The sequence below is a fragment of the Pyrus communis genome, chromosome 11 (assembly GCF_041283825.1).
Source record: "Pyrus communis isolate YQ-2024b chromosome 11, ASM4128382v1, whole genome shotgun sequence".
Classification (NCBI taxonomy): Eukaryota; Viridiplantae; Streptophyta; class Magnoliopsida; order Rosales; family Rosaceae; genus Pyrus; species Pyrus communis.
This window is the reverse complement of record NC_142575.1, coordinates 7,512,987-7,534,754: the sequence shown is the minus strand read 5'-3', so window position 1 is coordinate 7,534,754 and position 21,768 is coordinate 7,512,987. Positions and strand designations below refer to the sequence as shown.

Sequence of the window (21,768 nt, the reverse complement as noted above, 5' to 3'; positions counted from 1 at the left end):
ACATGGGCTTTGATAAAAATTTTATCGGAGATTTCAACCTGGTCGAAGGGAAATAGAGTGTCCCACATCTAACTAGTACTATCCTCAATAAGGAGATCAACGATTACATCAGGTGGTTCTTCAAACCAAGTTATACAATCGTCGATACTCAAACTAGAACGTGCAAGCGTATGCGCAATGTGATGCATCGGTTGGATTTGTATGGTTGTACATGGACAATTTATATTTAGTTGCTGGAATATGAGTGCACTTCATCAAATGGTTGAGTATGAAAATGAATGAATATGAGAATGAATCAATGAGAAGAAATGAGATGGTACATTATTTTTGTCAAATCTCTTGTAGACGTGTACATTACTTCTGCAGATCATGCAACTTACAAGAGATTTCGTACAAATTAATGTGGCATGAGGGATTCTCCCATTGAACAAGATCCTTGATTCTCTCTTCAATCTCTCTTGTTTCTCTTATTAAACTACTTACGTAGAACCCTAAACCACTTAAACACAAAACCATTTGGCTCTGAGCTCCTCACTTTTAGCATCAATTTTATCAACAACTTCCTTCGAATGTTGGAGATAAGAACTCATAATCCCATCCATCTTTTCATCCTCTGAACTACAAACCCTAAAAATATTTGGGGTTCGAGATTTTCCCAACTCAAGATCATGAGATGTGTTACTCTTTTGATCAAGAACTGGGATTGATTTGATCAAGGTGATCTCCTGAAGCATGTTATCAATCTTCCAACCATTTCCTTGAAATGTTCAAGATCACATTCTAATGCCTTTACAATTTCCTTCCACGAAGCATCAAGTGTTCGTGAATTATCTTCAACAACTCCAACTGCATGAGCACTTAAAACTAGCAAGTCCATCATTTTGGACAAGGACCTCAACAGCTTTCCATAGCAAGCACTATGAAAAGGCAAAAACCAGAAATTGGGTTCCGCCTCAGCTTCTCCAATCAACTTCCCCAATTCCGCAACATGCATTTTCAGTTTCTTTTGATTCTTCTCCAAATTGGCTCTTCCTGATTGAAGACTCACCGTGTTGATGCACTCCTGCAGTGTCCCAAGAGTCCTAGCGAGCTGAGTTTTTGTAAGAGCAGAAGCTCTTGTGGGTTGCAAGATTAGGTTAACAATAACCAAACATGATAATCCAATGAAGGTTTCTGTTATTCTGGCTATGGCAAATTCACTCGGAGAAAACTGGTGAAATCCCTCCAGCCTGGCCGTACATGCGGCTACGCTGGAGAAAACTGGTGAAAATAAACCAGGGCATAAGAGATAAGAGTCTTATTGACAAGAACCTTTGGAAGAGAAAGCAACCCAAAACTCCATATACAGTTCCTAAAACAGTCCCCTGTGCTTTAGCATTTGCAGCATTGAATGTTGCTTCTCTGGCTGAGGCAAGACTGGTTGCTACTGAAAGTCCTGCCAAATAACCATTTTCTTTGCTGTATATCAAACTGAAAAACACGGCAAGACTCAAGGAAAGTGAGCATTTCAAAGCTTCCATAAGCCTCTTAGTACTTACCTTGATGGACAAGTCACTCCATATCTCAATGAAACCGAGTCCGTTTTGTTTGCGGGAATTAATCACTCCTTCATTTTGGTGAACAAATAACTTTTCCTGTACAATATAACTTGTGGATAATAATTTTCCTTGGGGGAGATTAATGCAAAAGAAAAAGAAAATTGGGGTTAAATCGTGGAGGGTTGATGGAATTGTTTTATGGTGTTGAACTAGCTTTTTTTGCTTTTGATTCATCAGGAACACTGATTGAATCACAAGTTGTGCTTAAGTTTAGATTCATTTGATGCTCTAGTCTAAGTAGACTATCTTTATTGAGCTCTCCCTTTACCAACCTAACTGGGAATGAAGGAATACAGGTCAATGCCATTTGTAACCCTCTTAAGGATATTTCTGTGTCTTCCAATCTATCTCTTGGATATACACAACCGTACTTCGACATTAATTTTAGTAGAAATTTCTCCCACTTCATGCTCTTCTGCACAGTAGAAAAATATAATTCGATATGATTATCATGCTTGAAATGAGACATTGGTTCACAAATAATGCCACATGAACTATGTTCTTATATTGTGTGATGCATGTTTTGTACCAGCTTCTAATAGAGGTGGGATTCCCTTGTACAACTAGGTATGTCCATTCGCTTTTAATTAATATGTAGTGATCTTAATACTTATATGTGTGTGCGTGTGTGTCTATATCTATGTCTATATATATATATATGTATGTATGTATGTATGTATGTATGGATATGTATATAGTTGTTATGTGATTAATGCATAGAGTTCCTTACTTGGTGGCATTCGATGGTTTGGAAAAGTTTAGTTGCAGTGGAAGCCAAGGATTTTGCTTGAGAAACTGAAGCAAGTGCGGATGTGTTGTCTTCTGCCCAAAAGGCCTTTACAAAGAGCTTGAGCCTTTTTGAAGCATTCTCAGCAAGTAGCTCTAAGCTTTGTTTAACCTGCAAAATATATTTAAATTTTAAACACCGTAATTAAACAAAATAGCGGCATTTTTCACTCGCAATTTGTTATTCTACACTTGTTCTGTATATATTTAAAATGACAAAATTATAAATTTAGAGTGCACACTAACGAGTTTTTTTGTATATTCTATGCAACGTTCTAAAAAATGCTAGGTGCTAGTCGAGCGGTGGGCTAGCTTCTAGGCAGCCTAGGCGGATTTAGGTAAATTTCTTGTATATCTTGTAAATAAATGCATATTGACACTTACAAAAAATTATACTTGTATGAAATCCATGGATAAGAAAATAAAAGAATGATAAAATGCAAAAAGAGTATCCAACAAGTCCGAAATTTAAAAACATATTAAGCATATATATGCCATATAACCATAGTGAGGAGTGTTGTAATATAGGATGACACATGTACAACAAGTTCACAATTTAAAACAACATAAAATGCAAAATAGGAGGAAAATAAGGAAATATAGTAATGTAAGATACTTAGAACTTAAGTTTTTTATTTTTTATTTATTAAAAAAAGAAAAAAAAAACCACCTAGCCGCCTAGCACCGCCTAGCCCGCCTAGAGCCACCCCGATTTTTTCAGCCGTTTTGCACGAAATCGCCTCGGTTCCAACCTGCCCAATGCCTAGGTGGCCGCCTAGGCCGTTTTTTAGAACATTGATTGTATAGACATATCATTATTCATGACAAACCAATACCTCTAGAGAAGCAAGTCTTGGAAAGGGAATCAACGAAGCCAAAACACAAGCCAACACACCAATTCCCGTACTTGCTGCCACGTAGACAGGATGCATGATAGCTTCTGTATGTCCCCTGTCTATTTAAGCTTTTATGTACACAATCACAATTTGTCCCAAGGCTATACGTTTGGACACCAAGTGATTAGACTCTGGCAGAGCCACCACAAATGCACCAATCCCCACCGCGAAGGCGGTTGAGCCAGTCGAAAGTTGGGTTGGCCCAATAAGCCACAAGCTCAACACGTCTGACCCAATACTTTGGGCGGTGGCGAGGAGCTCTAGCCAGAAACCACAAAGTGTGTTGCCTAGGGTTGTATTGGAGGCAATTAAAATGACGGTCGCATAAGAGAATGCCGGGAAGGCTACTTGACGTTGGCGAGATTGTGGACCATAGAGGGTGTTTAGGACAACTATTGTGCAAGCAAGACATGTACGGAATGCAGAGGCTAGGCATGTGAGCCACAGGGTTTGAGCTCGGTTGGTGTGGTTTAGGAAAGTTGGCATTGTACTTGGAATACAGATGCATCTAAGAAGTAGGAAACTGTTCTTATATACTACTTGATAACCAAAAGCTGCAATATATGGGTTGGGGTTTTGTAGGGTTTGAAGGTTTTGAGATGATCACTTACTGACTGACCTAGAAAAAGGGGTTTGGAGATTAGAAGTGGGATCTATGTAAGGATCGATCGAATGGATTTAGGTCTTATGGGGGAGGCTTCAATGGGATCCACCTATGTACTGAATAGGTGATGCTGCATGTAAGTGCATATTAGGTACTAGATAACAGCAGCTTGACAGGGCACTGATAACAAATAGGATACTATCAATCATATATTATCTATTTATTAATAAGTAAACTGTTATTAGTACTCTAAATATATTTTTCTTTTTAATTATGAAAATTTGGAGTGGAAAACAAGATTTTTAGAATGCTAACAACATATGCCCTATGTAAAAACAGGAAATTCAAGACTCAAAATTATTCAAGTTCCTATTCGTTGCAAGTAAACATGCTCTATGTGTTTTAGCTTAAGCCCGTATTTACTGCAGTGCAACGAAATACCTATTACAGAAGAAACTTGAAACAACGTATAATTTCTTGAAGGTTTGCTTCATTATAAGCACCAAGATAGTGATACTTGTGATGAAACACGTAAAAAAGCTAGTTGATAGGATTTTTACTACCTATACAAAAGTAGGGATAAAAACACAAAAAAATACTTGCAAGAGTATAAGGTTATCGTAGTATAGCAGCTCAAGCAATGCCGTTTTCCTCAATGATTGAATGAATAATTTGTATTTAAACTAATTAATAGTTAATTATTTGAAACAAGGTTTGGAAAAGATTGATTTTGGAATTTAAAATAATAATTTTTTTTTTTAAATAAACTAATTAAAGAAATCATCAAGGTAAGAAAAACTAAAGAAAGCGTTTTAAAAACCAAATTGTAAAAACCTAGAGTTCCACCACCACTTTAACAATCCTATATAACTTTATCAATTACTTATGAATTACACATGCAACTTTGAAGGTTAGGTTTTCCTAATGCATATTCTCCTTGTGATATTCAACACAAGAATGTATATCTAACATGCAATCTGTCTGTGATATTCAAATCAAATATGAACATGCAAGACTCATTACGTTTTGTGAAAACCCTTTGAAAAACCATGCAACCCCTAAAAACGTGATATTCGCCTTAGGTGAAATTACAATTATTCACCACAAGAAGCAATACTCAATCCTCCGGTGATATTCCAACTAAATTGCATCCAATAACTTATCTAAACATTCTAATGGTACCTAAGCATTAAGACATAGAGACAGTTTAAACACCGTGATTAATAATTCAAAGCAAGCATGCATAATATCATAAGCAATTGAATAAAGACTACATATTCATGCTAAGACTAGTGACCTCGCCCTAGCAAACACAAAATAGTTATGAACAACCAACAAACAAAAGGAATTTTATTAAAAATAGAAAAAAAAATGATATAAAACACCTTGAAAGGAAAATACAAATCGTCAAACCCTAGCCAAGTTCTCCAATTTGATGCATCTTTTTCTAATGGCTAAAAAGCTTTATTTATACTACCACAAAATAAAACCCTACTTGGAAAAGGTCTTAAAATAAAACTAGGAAACATAATAAAATAATAAACTAGCATATAAAAGGTTTCTTATTTGAACTGAAATTTGGACTTCTCAAAAAATTATATTTATAACCGACCAAATCAACTCCGATTCGATCCTAAAATGTCTCTTTTTAAGCTTAAGACGTCCCTAACAAATCCCTAGAAGGAATCTTCCTCAAAATATACCATCTTGACCTCTAAAATACTCAAAACATCCAAAAACGTCAATGTGGGAAAACTGCGCGCTAGGCTTTTATTTCTTTGCCACGGTGAAACGGCTTGGTAAAAAAAATCTGAAACTTTGATACAATCAACTTAAAAGATTCATGAACATCCTTCAATTAGAATCACTCCAAAATTTGTCCGTTTGGTTACTTTACACTCAAGAGGAAGTCAAATGTCCTACATTAAAAATATAATTCAAAGTATCAAAATCTCACCAAAATAATCAATAAATTGATACTAAAATTAGGATAAAAATATATAGTATAATATAAACTCATCACTAGTGATACTTGTGTATTAGCCTAAACCCTAAACCGCATTTCCAATCCCTATTCTTATCTTTTAGTGTACCAAATTTTGTAATCTTCAATTTCAAGTGCATAAGTGGAACTATTCGGTCACCTAAATGTCTTAAACAAACCATTTCTAAGAGACCTTATGATATGCAATCAAGACAAAGAAAGAAAAGTTCGAATAAAAAATTTGTAGGTTGCTACTTGTCACACCATATGATGTAGAACAAATGGTCGAATGGATTGAAGAGGAAATGGACCGTCGGAAGGCAAAATGATGTAGTAGGAATTTGTAGATTTGACGTTTGAGCTCCGATTTGGGTCCATGATACTTTTTCGAAAAAGGAACGACACTATAATTTAAACTCACTGATATGCTGTGACCTGTGATATATTTTGGCCATCCAATGTCGTTTCAGCCTTTAGAACGTAGTTTTAATTTCCATAATAAAAATCGTACCTTTGAGTTGTCGTCCGATTAATGTCGAATTAATGTCCAGAGTTCTTTAAAATTTTTCCTTAGCTTCACGCTGCATCACCATATATCTTGTTGATAAGCTAGCAAACATACACACACACACACACACTGACACACCCAGACCGAGATCAGGGCGTGCTGGCCGTCACACGGAGGTGACGTAACCATGTGCATGTGCGGAAGCTAATAAAATAGTAATATAAAAAGTACGAATAATTTAAAACTAGCATACAAAGTGCTAAAAACATGTGCTAGCGTAAGTGAGACGCTAAGTTCAGAGCAATAAGTCTACAGCAGTCCAAGGAAAAATGATACGACAATAGTACACCCGAGGGTGACCCTACGCTGGTGAGCGTCTGTCAGAAATGTCGGAAAAGCCTTCTGGGAAACCACCGAAACAGCTAAGCAACTAGAACCTGGAGGGGCGCAAAACAAAAGCGTGAGTGGGCAAAAACAAAGCTTTTCTAAAACCATTTAGTAAAATACATTCTAACCCCTCGCCGTAAAACCTGTATACTTCCCAGAAAATAAACATATATATGTATGTATATAGATATGCCAATCATGCCTAAGAATATGCCATGACAAAATCTCATAATGAAATGCAAGTGCTCAGGTATAAATCATATCAATAACATATAATCTAGCAGCCGGAGTCACTTAACGTGACCTGTACGGCTGCATATAGAGCTCAAATCTCAAACTCGATAACTGAACCTGCCCACGAGTCGGAACCACCTAAAGTGGTCTGTACGACAGGCCTGGGTGTAATACATATATACGCTCTAGTGCTACCATCACGTGAAGGCTGTGCGAATAATCGCGGGTCACCTACGAGTCGGAACCACCTAAAGTGGTCTGTACGACAGGACTGTGCACCTAACTTGGATCCAAGCTGAGCGTGTGGTGCGGGAGGTGAACATCACGTGAAGGACTGTGCCCTACTCTGGGCGGGAGCACTAACACCGGGGGTGCAGGTTATGAGCTCTCTAAGCATCTCAAACCACTACTGAAATATAAACATAAATAACACTTACCTGGCACTTACCTGTGCGTCCACAGCACCCAATATGCATATGTATATATATATATATATATGTAACTGCTAATGCAACCAACGATTCATGACCAACGATAATGTAATGCATGGCATAACTGATAACCATTTAATCAATTTCTGGGAAAAATATAGTATATAGGTATATACGGAAAACCAAAAGCCCACTCATTGGTATGTGGAAGGGTCGTAGCCCCCTGCCTCGAGTGACCATGCTCGTCCTTGGGATACGTATCACCTATATGCGAAACAACTATAAAAACATCAATTTTAAAGCACATAACCAACTTCTCGTAATAACTTCTCATACATTGCTCAAATTGGACAAATGAATATACCAATGTGCTCTACACAACCTCAGGATCACACCCAAATTTTTAGAAAAATTTTCCACTGCCGCACGCGCCCCCACGCGCCGGCCAAGGCACGGCCACAGGCGCCGGCCAAGGCACGGCCACAGGCGCCGGCCAAGGCACGGCCACACGCGCCGGCCAAGGCACGGCCACACGCGCCGGCCACGCGCAGGCACGTGCTTGGCACGCTGACGGCGTCAACTGACACCGTAAGGAATATTCCGTCAGTTTTGACAGATTCCGTTAACGGCGTCAGGAATATTCCGTCTCCTTCTCCGGCGCCGGAAAATCGCGAAACCTGCAAACTTCGTTTTCTCTCTCGTTTTTCAATCAATTTTCACGATTTTTGTACCAAAATGACGCCTAGAACTAGGAGAACACGACCAAACAACTTTTAAGAGTTAAAACCTATGAAATCTCACCTGTCACCAAACTCCAAATCCGGCCAACTTCGAACAGGGCGATCCCGACGTCCAAATTCTTCAAACGAAGTACTCCGAGACTCCTTGGGACCTCACCAAGCTACCTACGAGCTTCAAAATCCCAAAAACATGCTAAATTATTTTTGCATGAATAGTACTCAAAACTGACATCGTCGAATCAACGTGAAAAAGTTCTCACCTGAAAATGGTACGACTGGACTCCCACGAGCTTCACGATCTCGACTGTGACCTTGGTTTCCTCGATCTGTAGAGGTTTGAGGGGTTTTGGGTTTGTCCGTACGTTCGAAGGAAGAGGAAGGAATGGGAGCACGGGAGAGAGACAGGGAAAGGGACAGGGAATCTGGGAGAGTGACAGTGTGTGTGTGTGTGTGGCCCAACACATGCCACACCACACAAAACAACCAATAATGTAACGAAAACGAACTAGGGGTAAAAGTGTCATTTCACATGTACGTTTTGGTATTTTCGGGACGGGATGTCACACACACACTTTGTGTATGGGCATATACTAGTTGTGAACTTAATCACGATTATTTTCTTTGGCATTGAGGTTGTCTTGATGTTTTCTTGATGATTGAAATTTGAAAGAGCAAATTATATAGTTGTTAGGGAGTGGGGATCGATAACCCGCACTAAACTACATAGACATAATTGTTTTCCGCCGTTGCAATAAAGTGGCATTTGCCTAACCCCAACTTATCAAATTGATATTTCACGCTCCAAGCGTTCTCAGAACCCAGCCCTAATTTGTAACTTAATCTCTAACTACTAATCGCTAACTTCGTCGGTGATATGATTTCGACAAAATTGAAGTTGGCAACCAGTGACAATTGCAACAGAATTGACAAAGGCATAACCAATTGATCTCGGACGGGTGCAGCTTGGAAGGTTCTTGATTGATCATCTATCTAAACTTCCCCTCGAAGGAGTTCCAGTCATAGTGCTCCCCATGGGGTCATCCTGGAGACGGCCACAATATTCTTCCATCAAGTTTAATTTTCTGTGGCTGCACTGAAAATCATATCGACAGTGAGATTTGAAAATTATATTGACGGTGAGATTCACCAACATTGTTAATTTTTTAGACAGCTTGATGTTGAGATTGTGCTGAAGGTTCTTGATTGGTCTTTGGTCATATATCAGATTCAAAAGTCCCCATGAAGGAGTTCCAGCCACAGTTTTCCCCAACTAGATCATTCTGCTTGATTTCTATGGCGAGCGCGGTTGTCTTCCATCAAGCTTAATTTTCCATGATTACATCATATCGATGGTGAGATCCATTCACCTTGTTAAATTATGTATTTATATCTTTCTTGGTTGATTTAATTTGAGGTTAAAAACTTAGATGTGTTGATGTTTCTTTTCTTGCAGCACAGTCGTTTTGATTAGAAGTCTTTTATTTTTGGCATATTAAATTGTCTTCAACAGCTATTCCAAGCCGAGTAATGGCACGCCCGCAATCTTTAATGGGAAACTCATAATTTGATCTAACCATTCTAATTTGACTCGCGATAAAAATAGGGTACGTTCATGTAATGACTGCAATTTCATGCATGATATAAGATTGACAGTAAAATCCACCTTTAGTAGAGAGTGTGTATAGTTTTATATGTTTAAATAGACTGATTGATGACTTAATTCAACAAAAACACTTCAAACGAATAACTTGTCATTTCTGTTACTAATGATAGTGCATGCATGTGGCCATAGGCACATTATTTCTTTAAATCATACAACTTACAAGAGATTTCATACAAACTAATGTGGCTTGAGGGATTCTCCCATTGAACAAGTTCCTTGATTCCCTCTTCAATCTCCCTGGTTTCTCTTATTAAACTACTCATGCAGAACCCTAAACCACTTAAACACAAAACCATTTGGCTCTTGAGCTCCTCACTTTTAGCATCAATTTTCTCTACAACTTCCCTTGAGTGTTGGAGATAAGAACTTATAATCTTATCTGTCTCTTCATCCTCTGAACTGCAAACCCCAAACATATTCGGGGCTCGAGATTTTCCCAACTCAAGATCATGAGCTATATCATTCTTTTGATCAAGAACTGAGAGTAATTTTATCGACGTGACCTCCTTGAAGAATGTTATCAAAGAGTCAACCATTTTCTTGAAACTTTCAAGATCACAATCCAGTGCATGTCCAATGTCCTTCCATGAAGCCTCAAATCTTTGGAAGTTTTGTTCAAGAAATCCCACAGCATGAGCACTTAAAACTAGGAGGTCCATCATTTTGGAGAAAGACCCCAAGAGTTTTCCATAGCAAGCACTATGAAAAGGCAAAAACCAGAAATTGGGCTCCGCCTCTGCTTCTCCAATCAACTTCCCAAGTTCTTCAATATGCATTTTCAGTCTCTTTTGATTCTCTTTCAAATTGGTTCTTCCTGGTTGAAGACTCACCGAGTTGATGCACTCCTGCAATGTCCCAAGAGTCCTAGAGAGTTGAACTTTTGAAAGAACAGAAGCTCTTGTGGGTTGCAATAATAGGTCAACGATAATTGAACAAGATAATCCAATGAAGGTTTCTGTGATTCTGGCTATGGCAAATTCACTTGGAGGACCAAAGTTTGTTCTCCCCAAAACTAGTACAGCTCCAATTACTGCTGAAATGCCTCCCGCCTGGCCGTACATTCGGCTACGCTGAAGAAAACTGGTGAAAATGAACCAAGGAATCAGAGATAAAAGTCTCATTGACATAAACCTTTGGAAGAGAAACCAACCCAAAACTCCATATACAGTTCCTAAAACAGTCCCTTGTACTTTAACATTTGAAACTTTAAATGTTGCTTCTCTGGTTGATGCAAGACTGATTGCTACTGGGAGTCCTGCCCAGTAACCATCATCTTTGCTGTATTTCAGACCGAAAAACACAGCAAGACCCAAGGAGAGTGCACATTTGAAAGCTGCTATAAGCCTCTTGCCGCTTACCTTGGTGGACAAGTTACTCCATATCGTGAAATACAATCCATTTTGTTTGGAAGAGTTAATTGCTCCTTCATTTTGGTGAACCAATAATTTTTCAGGTACAATACTACTTCTGGATGATAATTTTCCTTGGAGGAGATTGACACAACACAAAAAGAAAATTGGGGGTAGATCTTGGTGGATATTTGGGATGGTTTGAAGTGTTTGGAGGAAACTAACATTTTCTGCTTTTGATTCAGGAACAGTTATTGAATCACAAGGTGGGCTCAAGTTTAGGCTCATGTGCTGCTCTACTAGTCTTAGTAGAGCATCTTTGTTGAGTTCTCCATTCACCACCATAACTGGAAATGAAGGAATGCAGGTCAATGCCATTTCCATCCCTCTAAAGGGTATCTCTAAGCCTTGCAATCTATCTCCTGGATTTACATAGCCGTGTCTTGAAAATAACTTTAGCGGAACTCTCTCCCACTTCATGCTTTCCTGGACGGAAGAAAAACATATTCCGATTTGATCAGCGAACTTGAAATGAGAGACCGATTTGTAAAGGTAATTTTATTGAGAAGTACCTACGTGAACTACATACTTTTACCACGTAAAGTTACATGACACGTTACTAAAAGAGGTTAGATCCACTTGTATAAGAAAGTCGAATCTATGTTGATTAATCATACACAATATATATGGTACGAGAATGTAGTCCAAACAGCTTTGTTGAATCATGTTATAAATTATATACACATCATTAATTCATCATGCATATATTGTTGTTTTGCAATTAATGTATAAGGTTTTACTTACTTGGTGGCTTTTGATAGTTTGGAAAAGCTTGGTTGCCGTGGAAGCCATGGAATTTGCTTGAGAAATTGATGCAAGTGCTGATGTGCTATCTTCTGCGCAAAACGCCCTTACAAGGATCTTGAGCCTTTCTGAAGCATTCTTGGCAAGTAGCTCTGAGTTTTGTTTAACCTGCAAAATATATTCAAACACATAGAATATTTACTTTATACAACAAAATGCGAATGGTCACAGATGTATGTAAATTACAAGTACCTCTCGAGAAGCAAGGCGCGGGAAGGGAATCAACAAAGCCAAAACACAAGCCAACACCCCAATTGCAGTACTTGCTGCGACGTGGACGGGGTGCATGATAGCATCTGTATGCCCCCCATTTATATAAGCTATAACATACATAATAACGATTTGTCCGAGTGCTATGCGTTTGGTTACCAAGTGAGTAAACTCCGGCAGTGCCACCACAAATGCAGCAAGCCCCACCGCCCAAGCGGTCGTGCTGGTCGAAAGCCGGGCCGGCCCAATCAGCCATAGACTCAACACGGCCAGCCCAATAGTTTGTGCTGTGGCGTAGAGCCCGAGCCAAAAACCACAAAGTGTGTGCCCTAGAGTTGCATCAGGAGCAATGAGAAGGACTGTGACATAAGAGAATGCCGGGAAGGCTACTTGGCGTTGGAGAGATTGTGGGCCATAGAGGGTGGTTAGGGCTACTATGGTGCAAGCAAGACATGTACGGAATGCAGAGGCTAGGCATGTTAGCCACATGGCTCGGGCTCGGTCGGTGTGGTCGAGAAGGGTTGGCATATTGTTTCGTTTTGCACTAGCTAGAGAGCTACTACTTAGATATCTGTAAGGCTTTTGATGAGGGATTTATAGTATGGGGGTTGAGGGTTTGGTGGAGAAAGTGGAGTTATATGTGAGGGGAAAGGGCAAAATTGGTATTAGGAACCATACATGAAAGTCTCCAAAGGGGACGTACAAATCTAGTGAATGGGTTGGTGTGATGCTAATATTAGGTATTCGCTAGTAATGAAGATGGTGCTACTGAAGTTTGGTTGGTGGGATGGTTGTGGGAGAAAGTGTTAATTTAGAGATTACCAGGTTCTAACAGTCTTGATTAACAATTTGTGAGGCGGACTCGTGTGATTAGAGTTTGTCTTCTCTCTTGTGTACACCAACTTTTGAGTTACGTGTGAATATAGAGTAGAATACCAAAGAATTTTTTTTAATCACACTAGATGATAACATGATATGATAATCTTATCCCTTCAACCATCAAGTGTGAACGTGCAATTTTTATGTTCCATTACATTCTAGAGGCAACTCATGTGATTAGAGTTTGTCTTCTTTTCCCTCTTGTGTACATCAACTTCGGAATTGCTTGTGAATATAGAGTAGAATACTAAAAAAAAAATTTTATCACACAAGATTATAATATGATGTGATAATTAACTTATCCCTCCAACCGTCAAATGTAAACGTGCAATCTTCATGTCCCATTACATTCTGGAGATGCCATTTACATAAAAGAATTAGCATTCTAAATAATGCGTGAGCAAATCAAATAACTCTTGTTGATAGAAGTTTCCAGGCTTAAGAATAAAGTAATTATAATCTTTTACCGCTTTCAACTGATTTTTTTTCATCCCTTTGGCATTGCAATTTCCTAATTAAGGACAAAAGTTCAATACTGAGTGTATGCTTTAGCTTGAGCTAAAATCCACAGCCACAAATCCAGTGAAAACTGTTCAATTTGTCTTGCAATTCGAAGAACCAAAGCACTAAATCTAAGGCAATAAAGCAAACAAACAGTGGCCAAATATGAAGACTAAAATAGAATCGAAGTGGGGTTTCCCTAGTTTCCACTCAGTAGCTAGCATTCCTAATTTTCGTCCTTCCCAGACGGCAAGGGTCAAGTTTGAGAAGCGGGGAAGCTAATCAAATATACATTGTCTTCTGATGAAATATAATATTACAGTTTGTTAGTTGAAAATCAAAGTTGCAGCCTCTTATGTATGCACACCACGCCTGACCAAATTAGTTTTAGGAAAGCGATGAAGTACATTGAAGCTGCAAAAAGTAATTGTGAGCCGTTATGCATGCTTTACCATATGCATATGTGTTGACATCAGTCGCCCACAAACAGTACATAAGTAATTGTGAGCCGTTAATGTTAACGAATGTAAGTCAATCACACTTGATGTATTTATTTATGCTCATAGTGACTCTAACGCACGTGAACGAGGGATCATAATTTTAACAGTACATACACCCACAAACGCACTTTGTTTTGGGTGACATCAAAAGTAAGGTAGAAACCTTTCGTGCGAAGTAGCAGCGGCCTTACTTTGGCCGCAGCATGTGGGATCCAACGTAAGAAGGTGTGTCTTGGTTTGTCTGATACAGCACTCGATCTTTATCTGGTGGTGACACTGTTCTAAAATATATTAATATTGGCTCCTCTGCCATGGACTAGTACATTTGTATATTAGTAATGCTCCCTGGTTTTTATAGATAATTAGCATAATTATAGGGAACTTATCATGCAATTCAACTTACTTTCACAAGCATTATCCTATAAAGAGGGACCAGTGGAAGAATTTCTTGTCTCTATGTATGTGAGTTGTGTTGCTGTCATTATCTTGTAAATTCCACTTCGTCTCTGAACATAATAATTTAAGAGCACTATTCGGCTTCTTAAAATGTACAAGATCATTCTAATTATCTTTAAATCATAGCAGAATACATATGCTAAAAAAACTCAATTAGGATAAAAAATAAAATAAAAAATAAACAATTGTGCACACATGCTGAAGTGTGATTTTTTTTTTATAAAGAAAAGTAGTTACTTACATGTAAGAAGTTAATTATATTTTCGTAAGATTTAGTCTTAAACACCTTTATCAATGTGTTTCAACCTATTAATTAATTGAACGGTTTTGAATGATATCATTAATAATAAAAAATTTATGTACAAGCAATAGGAAAATTTAGGCCTTCTACAGTATTTTGTGTGAGTGTGATACCTATATATAAGAATCAGGTAACTTGAGTTTGATAGATACTTAAAACATTACTGCTATAATAGTGTGAGTTCAATAATTGTAAGAGTCATACTTTATTAGAATGTACTAGTTTATGGCAATAGTCACAGACATTCTAGCTACACAAAATTGAGGTGGGTGAAAGGCAAGGGCTTGGCTTGTTAGCATTTGGAATCCCAATTATCTGTGCTAAATAGCTTTTATTAGCAACCAATATGTCTCTCACACACCCAGTAATCACTAATAAGTCTTTTACTCGTCTAATTTCGAATCTAAGACCTTCTCAAACTAAGTGAAGACGATAGGATATTGAAGTAAATCATAATCTAAAATACAAATTTTACAACCTTCAACCGTGCCAAAAGTCAGGTCAGCCAATTACGAAAGTTGATAGATGAATATGGCTTTATCCACAAGACAAAAGGGATCATGCATATGGTCACGACCAAGATATGCCAAAAAATGTTTGGTTGTGTATTTATCAGTTCCATTTGTGCCTACGTTAGCCATCCCATCTGTTCAGGATCTGAAGGGTCCATTTCCTAGGGTTGCTGCAAAAAGTGGAAAGAACAGAACTTTCCAAGCACGGCAATGGGAAATGGGAAAGGAAAAAACAAAGTGATCTTCAATTTCAAGTGTATGTTATTCGGTCACCTAACTTTAAACGGAAATGGTCTGATCCTTTTGTCCTTGGGATGAATTTCCAAACAACAACATTTAACAGGATGCAATCTCAGTGTTATTATACGTAATCGTTTGGCTTCTTTTAGTAGCCCTTTTAAACGACTAACTATTTTTAGCCACTTCAGCCAAGAACAGCAATGCTAATATGGATTCAATGCTATTCATTCCTCAACAAGTGAAATAACACTTCAATAGGGAAGAAGCAAAACAAGAAAAAAAATGCACTGTTTATTCTTAAAAATAGGCTAAATTGCTCTAATATGTTTCATGCCTTACAAAAGTTTTGAGGATTGATAAGCTTTGTTAATCCCTTTAGGATTTACATAAGAACTCGGAGCAAATTTCCTATTTTGTTATCAGTTTCCTATCCTAGGTTTATAGGATTGGATTTACTCTTCTATTCCATCGGAAGATTTCTTCTTTTTTATTTTTTTTGTTCTATTTGGATAATTATTTCTTTCATACATTTGTTTATACTCTTTCCTATCCTCATTAGATTTAAGTGTTCTTTTTTTTTTTTTTGACAAAATTAGATTTAATTGTTTATAAACATATATAACCAATTACATAGTGGTACGTGACAAATATTCTTTTAAGAGAGTTGCTAGAACCATCCAAGTGTTTTATTTCTCCACCTACATTATTATCCCACTCACTATAAAAAAGTTTAAAAAATTAAAATGTTATTTTTCTGCACACTATTATTCCTAAAAATTTGAGATGTTATTTCCCCAACAACGAAGTCTTCTTCGACAATAATCTACCACTAAATAAATGACCCTCCAAATGTTTTGATGTTGTGTGATTATGCACTCTGGCAACTGCCATCAATATTCAATCATCATCAGCTGCTAGTTTCTTACCCTTTAATTGAAGGGCATCTATGTTCCAGAATTCCTTCTATCCTCATTCCTTTCATAACCCAATGTAAGTTTAGGGCTCCTGTTACTTTTTCGCACCCAACCTATTATTATTATTATTATTATATATCTTTTAATGTCCTTATTGGTCATTTTACAAGTGAGTGAACTTGTAAAAATTGATTGGGGGGAGGGGGGAGATAAGATACTGGGGTGAGAATAAAATCACTTTTTTTTTTTTAAAGCGCACTCACTAACTTAACCTATAAGGAAACGAACTATAACTCTCCAGAGGAACAAGAAAACTCCATCCAGTTAGTACACGCTAGTGAAAGAAACTTACCCCAGCAGCACCTCGCCGCTGGCCCTTGAGAAGGCTTAGGTTGGCGGTATCCTCACCTTTCCTCCTCCTACCCTCTTCCCTTTTCGTCCTACGCCTTCCACACTCGACTCTCTTCCCCCCTCTCCTTCTTGCTTTTTTTTTTCCCTATTTCTCCTCTCTTTTTTTCCCTTCTTCACTCTTTCCAGCTTTCCACTGAGTTTTTCTTAGATTTCCTTGGGCTTGGTCCCAATTTTCCCTAAACTTGTCTCAGATATAGGTTTCATGCCCGTTTCTTGGCTTCCTCGACAGTTTTTGGTGTTTTTCCGTTTCTCTCCCACCCATTTTTCTTCCCTATGCTTTCCCAAATTTCATTTCTCATTCAGCCATAAGCTTGCTCTTGAAGTGTTTGATCCGATTGGTTCCCTAGATCCACACCTTACAACTCCTTGCCTTACCGGCTTGCTGGAAAATTTGGGCGAAGTGTGGAACGATTTGCGTCGTAACAAGGGTGTTTTACACACCCACTTCGACCCTCCCCTTTTTCTTTTTCTTTTTGTTTGGTTCTCTGGTTCTCTTTGCAGGTGTTGCTGTCGACGGTTTGGATCTCGAAGGTTTGATTTGGTTCGGTGTTTCAAGAGTAATCTTATGGTGATTTAAGATTTGGTGCAAGCATCATGGGTGCGGCGGGCTGCTCACCGGTATTGGAGATTAGGGTTTTCTTTTGTTGGGCATAAGCTTGGTTGGGCATCCCTGATGTTTTGGGTTGTTGCTCACTTTTTGCTTTGATCATTTGTTATTTGTTATTTGTATTTCTTTTCTTAATTAATGAATGCTCTCTTTTCGACCAAAAAAAAAAAAAAAAAAAGAGGGAAACGAACTGAAATTAATGCAACGTTAACTATTTTTCATCCTTATACATGCACCAACTTATAATTTATATGGGGTATTAATTTACATTGAGCATGTGTACTACTCTGAAAAAGCTCATTTTCGAGGGAGAAAAAAAAAAAAAACAGCATCACTCCTCCATAAAACGCCCACAACTAGCTAGCTACCACAATATATATTTCGCTCACTCTCAATTCCCTCTGCAATTCCCCCTCTTTGTTCTCTGTCTCTCTCATCCTCTTATCTCGCCACTTTTTCCCATCTTGTGTTATTCCTCCATCGCTCAATATAGCCATCAGTCAAACCATCTAATTTTGGTTAGGAGATGCGATAAAAAAGGAAAAAAAGTAATTGAATCAAACATTTTGTGGAGCTGAAAGAAGAAAAAGAACTAAAAATATGGAAATATTTGCAGATTTGGTCTACAAGTGTTAATGCAAGGTTATTTCCAACTTTGAGAAGCCCAAGTAACACCGGCTCAAGGAACATAGACCAAAGGAAGGACATGGCCCGACGAGATTGGGAGGACAACCCTGAATGCTATAGAAGACCGCTCGACAATCTAGATTGCCTATCAGCAGGGCTGGTTCAGAGATTTTTGAGGCTCGGGGTGTAACATCCCACATCACCTAAGGGAGTGGATCCTGTAAGCCTTACATGTATATTCTCATCTCTACCTAGCACGAGGCCTTTTGGGAGCTCACTGGCTTCGGGTTCTGTTGGAACTCCGAAGTTAAGCGAGTTCGCGTGAGAGCAATCTTAGGATGGGTGACCCATTGGGAAGTTCTTGTGTGAGTTCCCAAAAACAAAACCGTGATGGCGTGGTAGGGGCCCAAAGTGGACAATATCGTGCTATGGTGGAGTCGAACCTGGGATATGGTGGGGGCCCGGGTCGGGATGTGACAATTTGGTATCAGAGCCTAACCCTGACCGCGTGTGTGCCGACGAGGACATCGGGCCCCTAAAGGGGGTGGATTGTTAGATCCCATATCGCCTAGGAGAGTGATCCTTATATGTATATTTTCATCCCTACCTAGCATGAGGCCTTTTGGGAGCTTACTGGCTTCGTGTTCCATGAGAACTTCGAAGTTAAGCGAGTAGCGCGCGAAAGCACTCCCATGATAGGTGACCCACTGGGAAGTTCTCGTGTGAGTTCCTAGAAACAAAACCGTGAGGGCATGCGTAGTTGGGGCCCAAAACGGACAATATCGTGCTACGGTGATGGAGCAGGCCCGGGCTGTGACACAGGGCGACATAAAAAAATGTGCCCTCATTTCATATAAAAAAGTATTTGTTTTCACACGTAAGACATCGATAAAATTATATTAGAAAAACACTTCAAACTCAATAATTTAGAAACATGGAATAATTAATTTATTTTGTATCAAGAGAAGGAAACTAAAAAACTTCGAACTTTCAAGTAGATAGAATATGAGTTTTGTTTTCCATCTGAACTTTTAAAGTGTTTTTTTATAAATTGTGAGTTGTTTTTTCTTATTTACGAACCTCGTCAATATAAGACTAAAAAAATATTAATATTTTTGAGTCTTTAAGGATATGTATAAGTAATGAATGAACACTAAATTAAACCTTTTGATGACACGTGATATTATTTGCAAATTTAGTCTAAAAATTTAGTCTACGCATTACTCTTTACTAAAGATTAGACTTGAATTGGAACGGATATTTAAAAATAGCAACTCACATAGCTACTAGCTAGTTAATAAATTAACAACAAAACAAAAATTTGTAAGAATTGAAAAAAATAAATATGCACATAGCATTTCGAACTTAGGACCTCTCGTTAATTTTAAATAACAAAAACCATTGCTTCTAATTAAACTTCTTGGTCATTTAGCCAAATTTTATAAATTTATACTTTATGAAAAGAAATTTGTAAAAATTGGAATGTAAATAAGCACACATGGTGTTTTGAACCTAAGAGCTCTTCATTCATTTTAAACAACAAAACCACTAGTTCTAGTTAAATTTCTTTGTCACTAAACCAAATTTTATAAATTTATACTCTTTCAAAAACATATATAAATATACCACTCTAATAATTCTGGTGCCCCCAATTTTTTTGGTCCTCAGACGGTCGCCTTGCCCGCACTAGGCCTAGGTTGGGCCTGCCTATCAGTAACTAGGCCGAGCGCTTCCCTAAAGTACTTTCTGACCGCTGAGAGACAAGTTGGTGTACTGACGGCTTAAGAGCACAAGGTCTTAGGAACAGAGATGCAAATGCAGTGAAGGCTTGGGCTAAGGAGCTGGGGGCTCACTAAGGGTCTATATAAGGAGGACGAATACTCCTTAAAGGGGTCGGACAAATTGAGAGAGAAAAGAGACAGTGTTCAATCAGGCACTATTTGTAACATTTTATTTAGTATATATAAGAAACTCAATGAATGTAACTCATTTTTGAGAAATGAACCTTAAACATTATTGTAGGGTTCTTATTATTCACAAACCCCATGTTTGAGCGTTGTGACCTCGCCAGGTTTGAGCGTTAACAACAAGTATGGCAAGTGTTGCTTAGAGTGAACATTTCTTCTTTTCCATTTCAAAGGCAGTTGATCTGCAGTTAATAGAAAAACTATCGATTTCATAACAGTTGTCGATAGTCGATGCAAAAGCAATAGTCACTCAAACAATTCTTTTTGTGATCTCTGTTTTATTTATGTTTCCCTCGTACTTTTTTATTTTCTAATAAATTTTGGTAGGCTTGGGCGTTTGAGGAACGCCCATGCCAGATTTAAAAAAGAACAGCTTTTTCAATTGTTATGTTTTTGGGGTTTCACGATGGACAAAAGAGGGTTGAATTCCATCAGTCAAAAGCAGATACAGCCAAATAGTCTCACGTACTGCTCCCTGAAGAATAAAAAGGAGTATTGATTCGGAAGCGCAATTAGGAGGGATGACAGAGGACGTGCTCGCACTGTTCAAAGAAGTGCTCCCACATAAGCGCCCATTAGTTACCAATCAGTTGCCTTTCATTGGACATCATTAAATATGTCATGATATTATTTCGAGGTGCTAATTGAATGAACAACTATTTTATTTCATAGTGAATTTCTCCATCGGCTATGTGACATCTATTTTTCAAGTGCGAAAGATTAACGAAGTCACATTTTTCTTCTTTGAAGACGAAAGCGAGGAATCAACTCAATACTCATTGATAATTATGACATTTCACTTTCGCGGACTGTAACACTTGATTATCAAGCAGTATTACGTAACACTTTATAGTTTTCTTTCTTTCCACAGAGGGTGGAACAGCTATCGGCTAACTGTTCAAAAATACTTCTTGCAAGTATTTCTAGTAACAGTTGCAATTCCATTTTTTGAAAATGCGTACAACGACATGCAAAACAATTTTTGATAAGTCATGCAGAAATAGTTTAGAGATAGTAAGTGTAACACTAACAACACTGTTGATAATGTGGACAACGATGTGCACAAATAATTGTAAATAGTTTGTGCAAATACGACAACATCAATAATCATTCCGATCATTGGGTGCAACAACAATTTATCACTAGTCCGTACAAACACAATTTTGCTAGTGATTGGAATAATATTAATTTCTAGTGGTACCAACTAATAGTGCATGTCCTATGTTAAATAAACTAATAGTGCATGTGGGCCTTTTTTCCACATACCAGAAATACAAAGAAGATGTCAAAAGAGTATATAAAAATTATTATTAGTACATCAAATATCTTATTCTACATTTTTTATAAGTGTATTTTTCTTTTTAATTATAAAAAATTTAGAATGCAAAACGAGATTTTCAGAATACCAATAACAATTCTTATATACATACAGACATGAAATTGAGCAATACTGAAAAGATTTATGACTTATGTTAAAATGGTATTAAAAACATCAATAATTCAATTCTAGCTAAGAAGGTGAAACAAACATGACCTAATACAGACAAAGATATCGTCACTCACTGCTAATTTTAATGAAAGTAAAATAGTATTGACTCA

The 21,768-nt window shown here is 37.8% G+C and overlaps 1 protein-coding gene, 1 long non-coding RNA gene and 1 pseudogene across 2 annotated transcripts; 1 reads left to right on the top strand and 2 right to left on the bottom strand.

The window, feature by feature from the left end:
• Positions 1-354: 354 nt before the first annotated feature.
• Positions 355-3,766, bottom strand: LOC148692823 (uncharacterized; annotated as a pseudogene).
• A 5,330-nt stretch (positions 3,767-9,096) lies between these two features.
• On the top strand, positions 9,097-12,200 carry LOC148692822 (uncharacterized). Its single transcript, XR_015952895.1, has 4 exons — positions 9,097-9,304; positions 9,394-11,284; positions 11,426-11,732; positions 12,002-12,200. It is a non-coding gene; the product is annotated as an uncharacterized LOC148692822 (long non-coding RNA).
• LOC137741573 (uncharacterized) lies at positions 9,906-12,857 on the bottom strand. Its single transcript, XM_068481266.2, has 3 exons — positions 12,237-12,857; positions 11,985-12,152; positions 9,906-11,666 (listed from the first exon to the last, which is right to left on the bottom strand). Exons 1-3 carry the CDS (start codon positions 12,780-12,782, stop codon positions 9,966-9,968), a joined length of 2,415 nt encoding a protein of 804 aa, XP_068337367.1. The 5' UTR covers positions 12,783-12,857; the 3' UTR covers positions 9,906-9,965.
• Between the last annotated feature and the right edge of the window lie 8,911 nt (positions 12,858-21,768).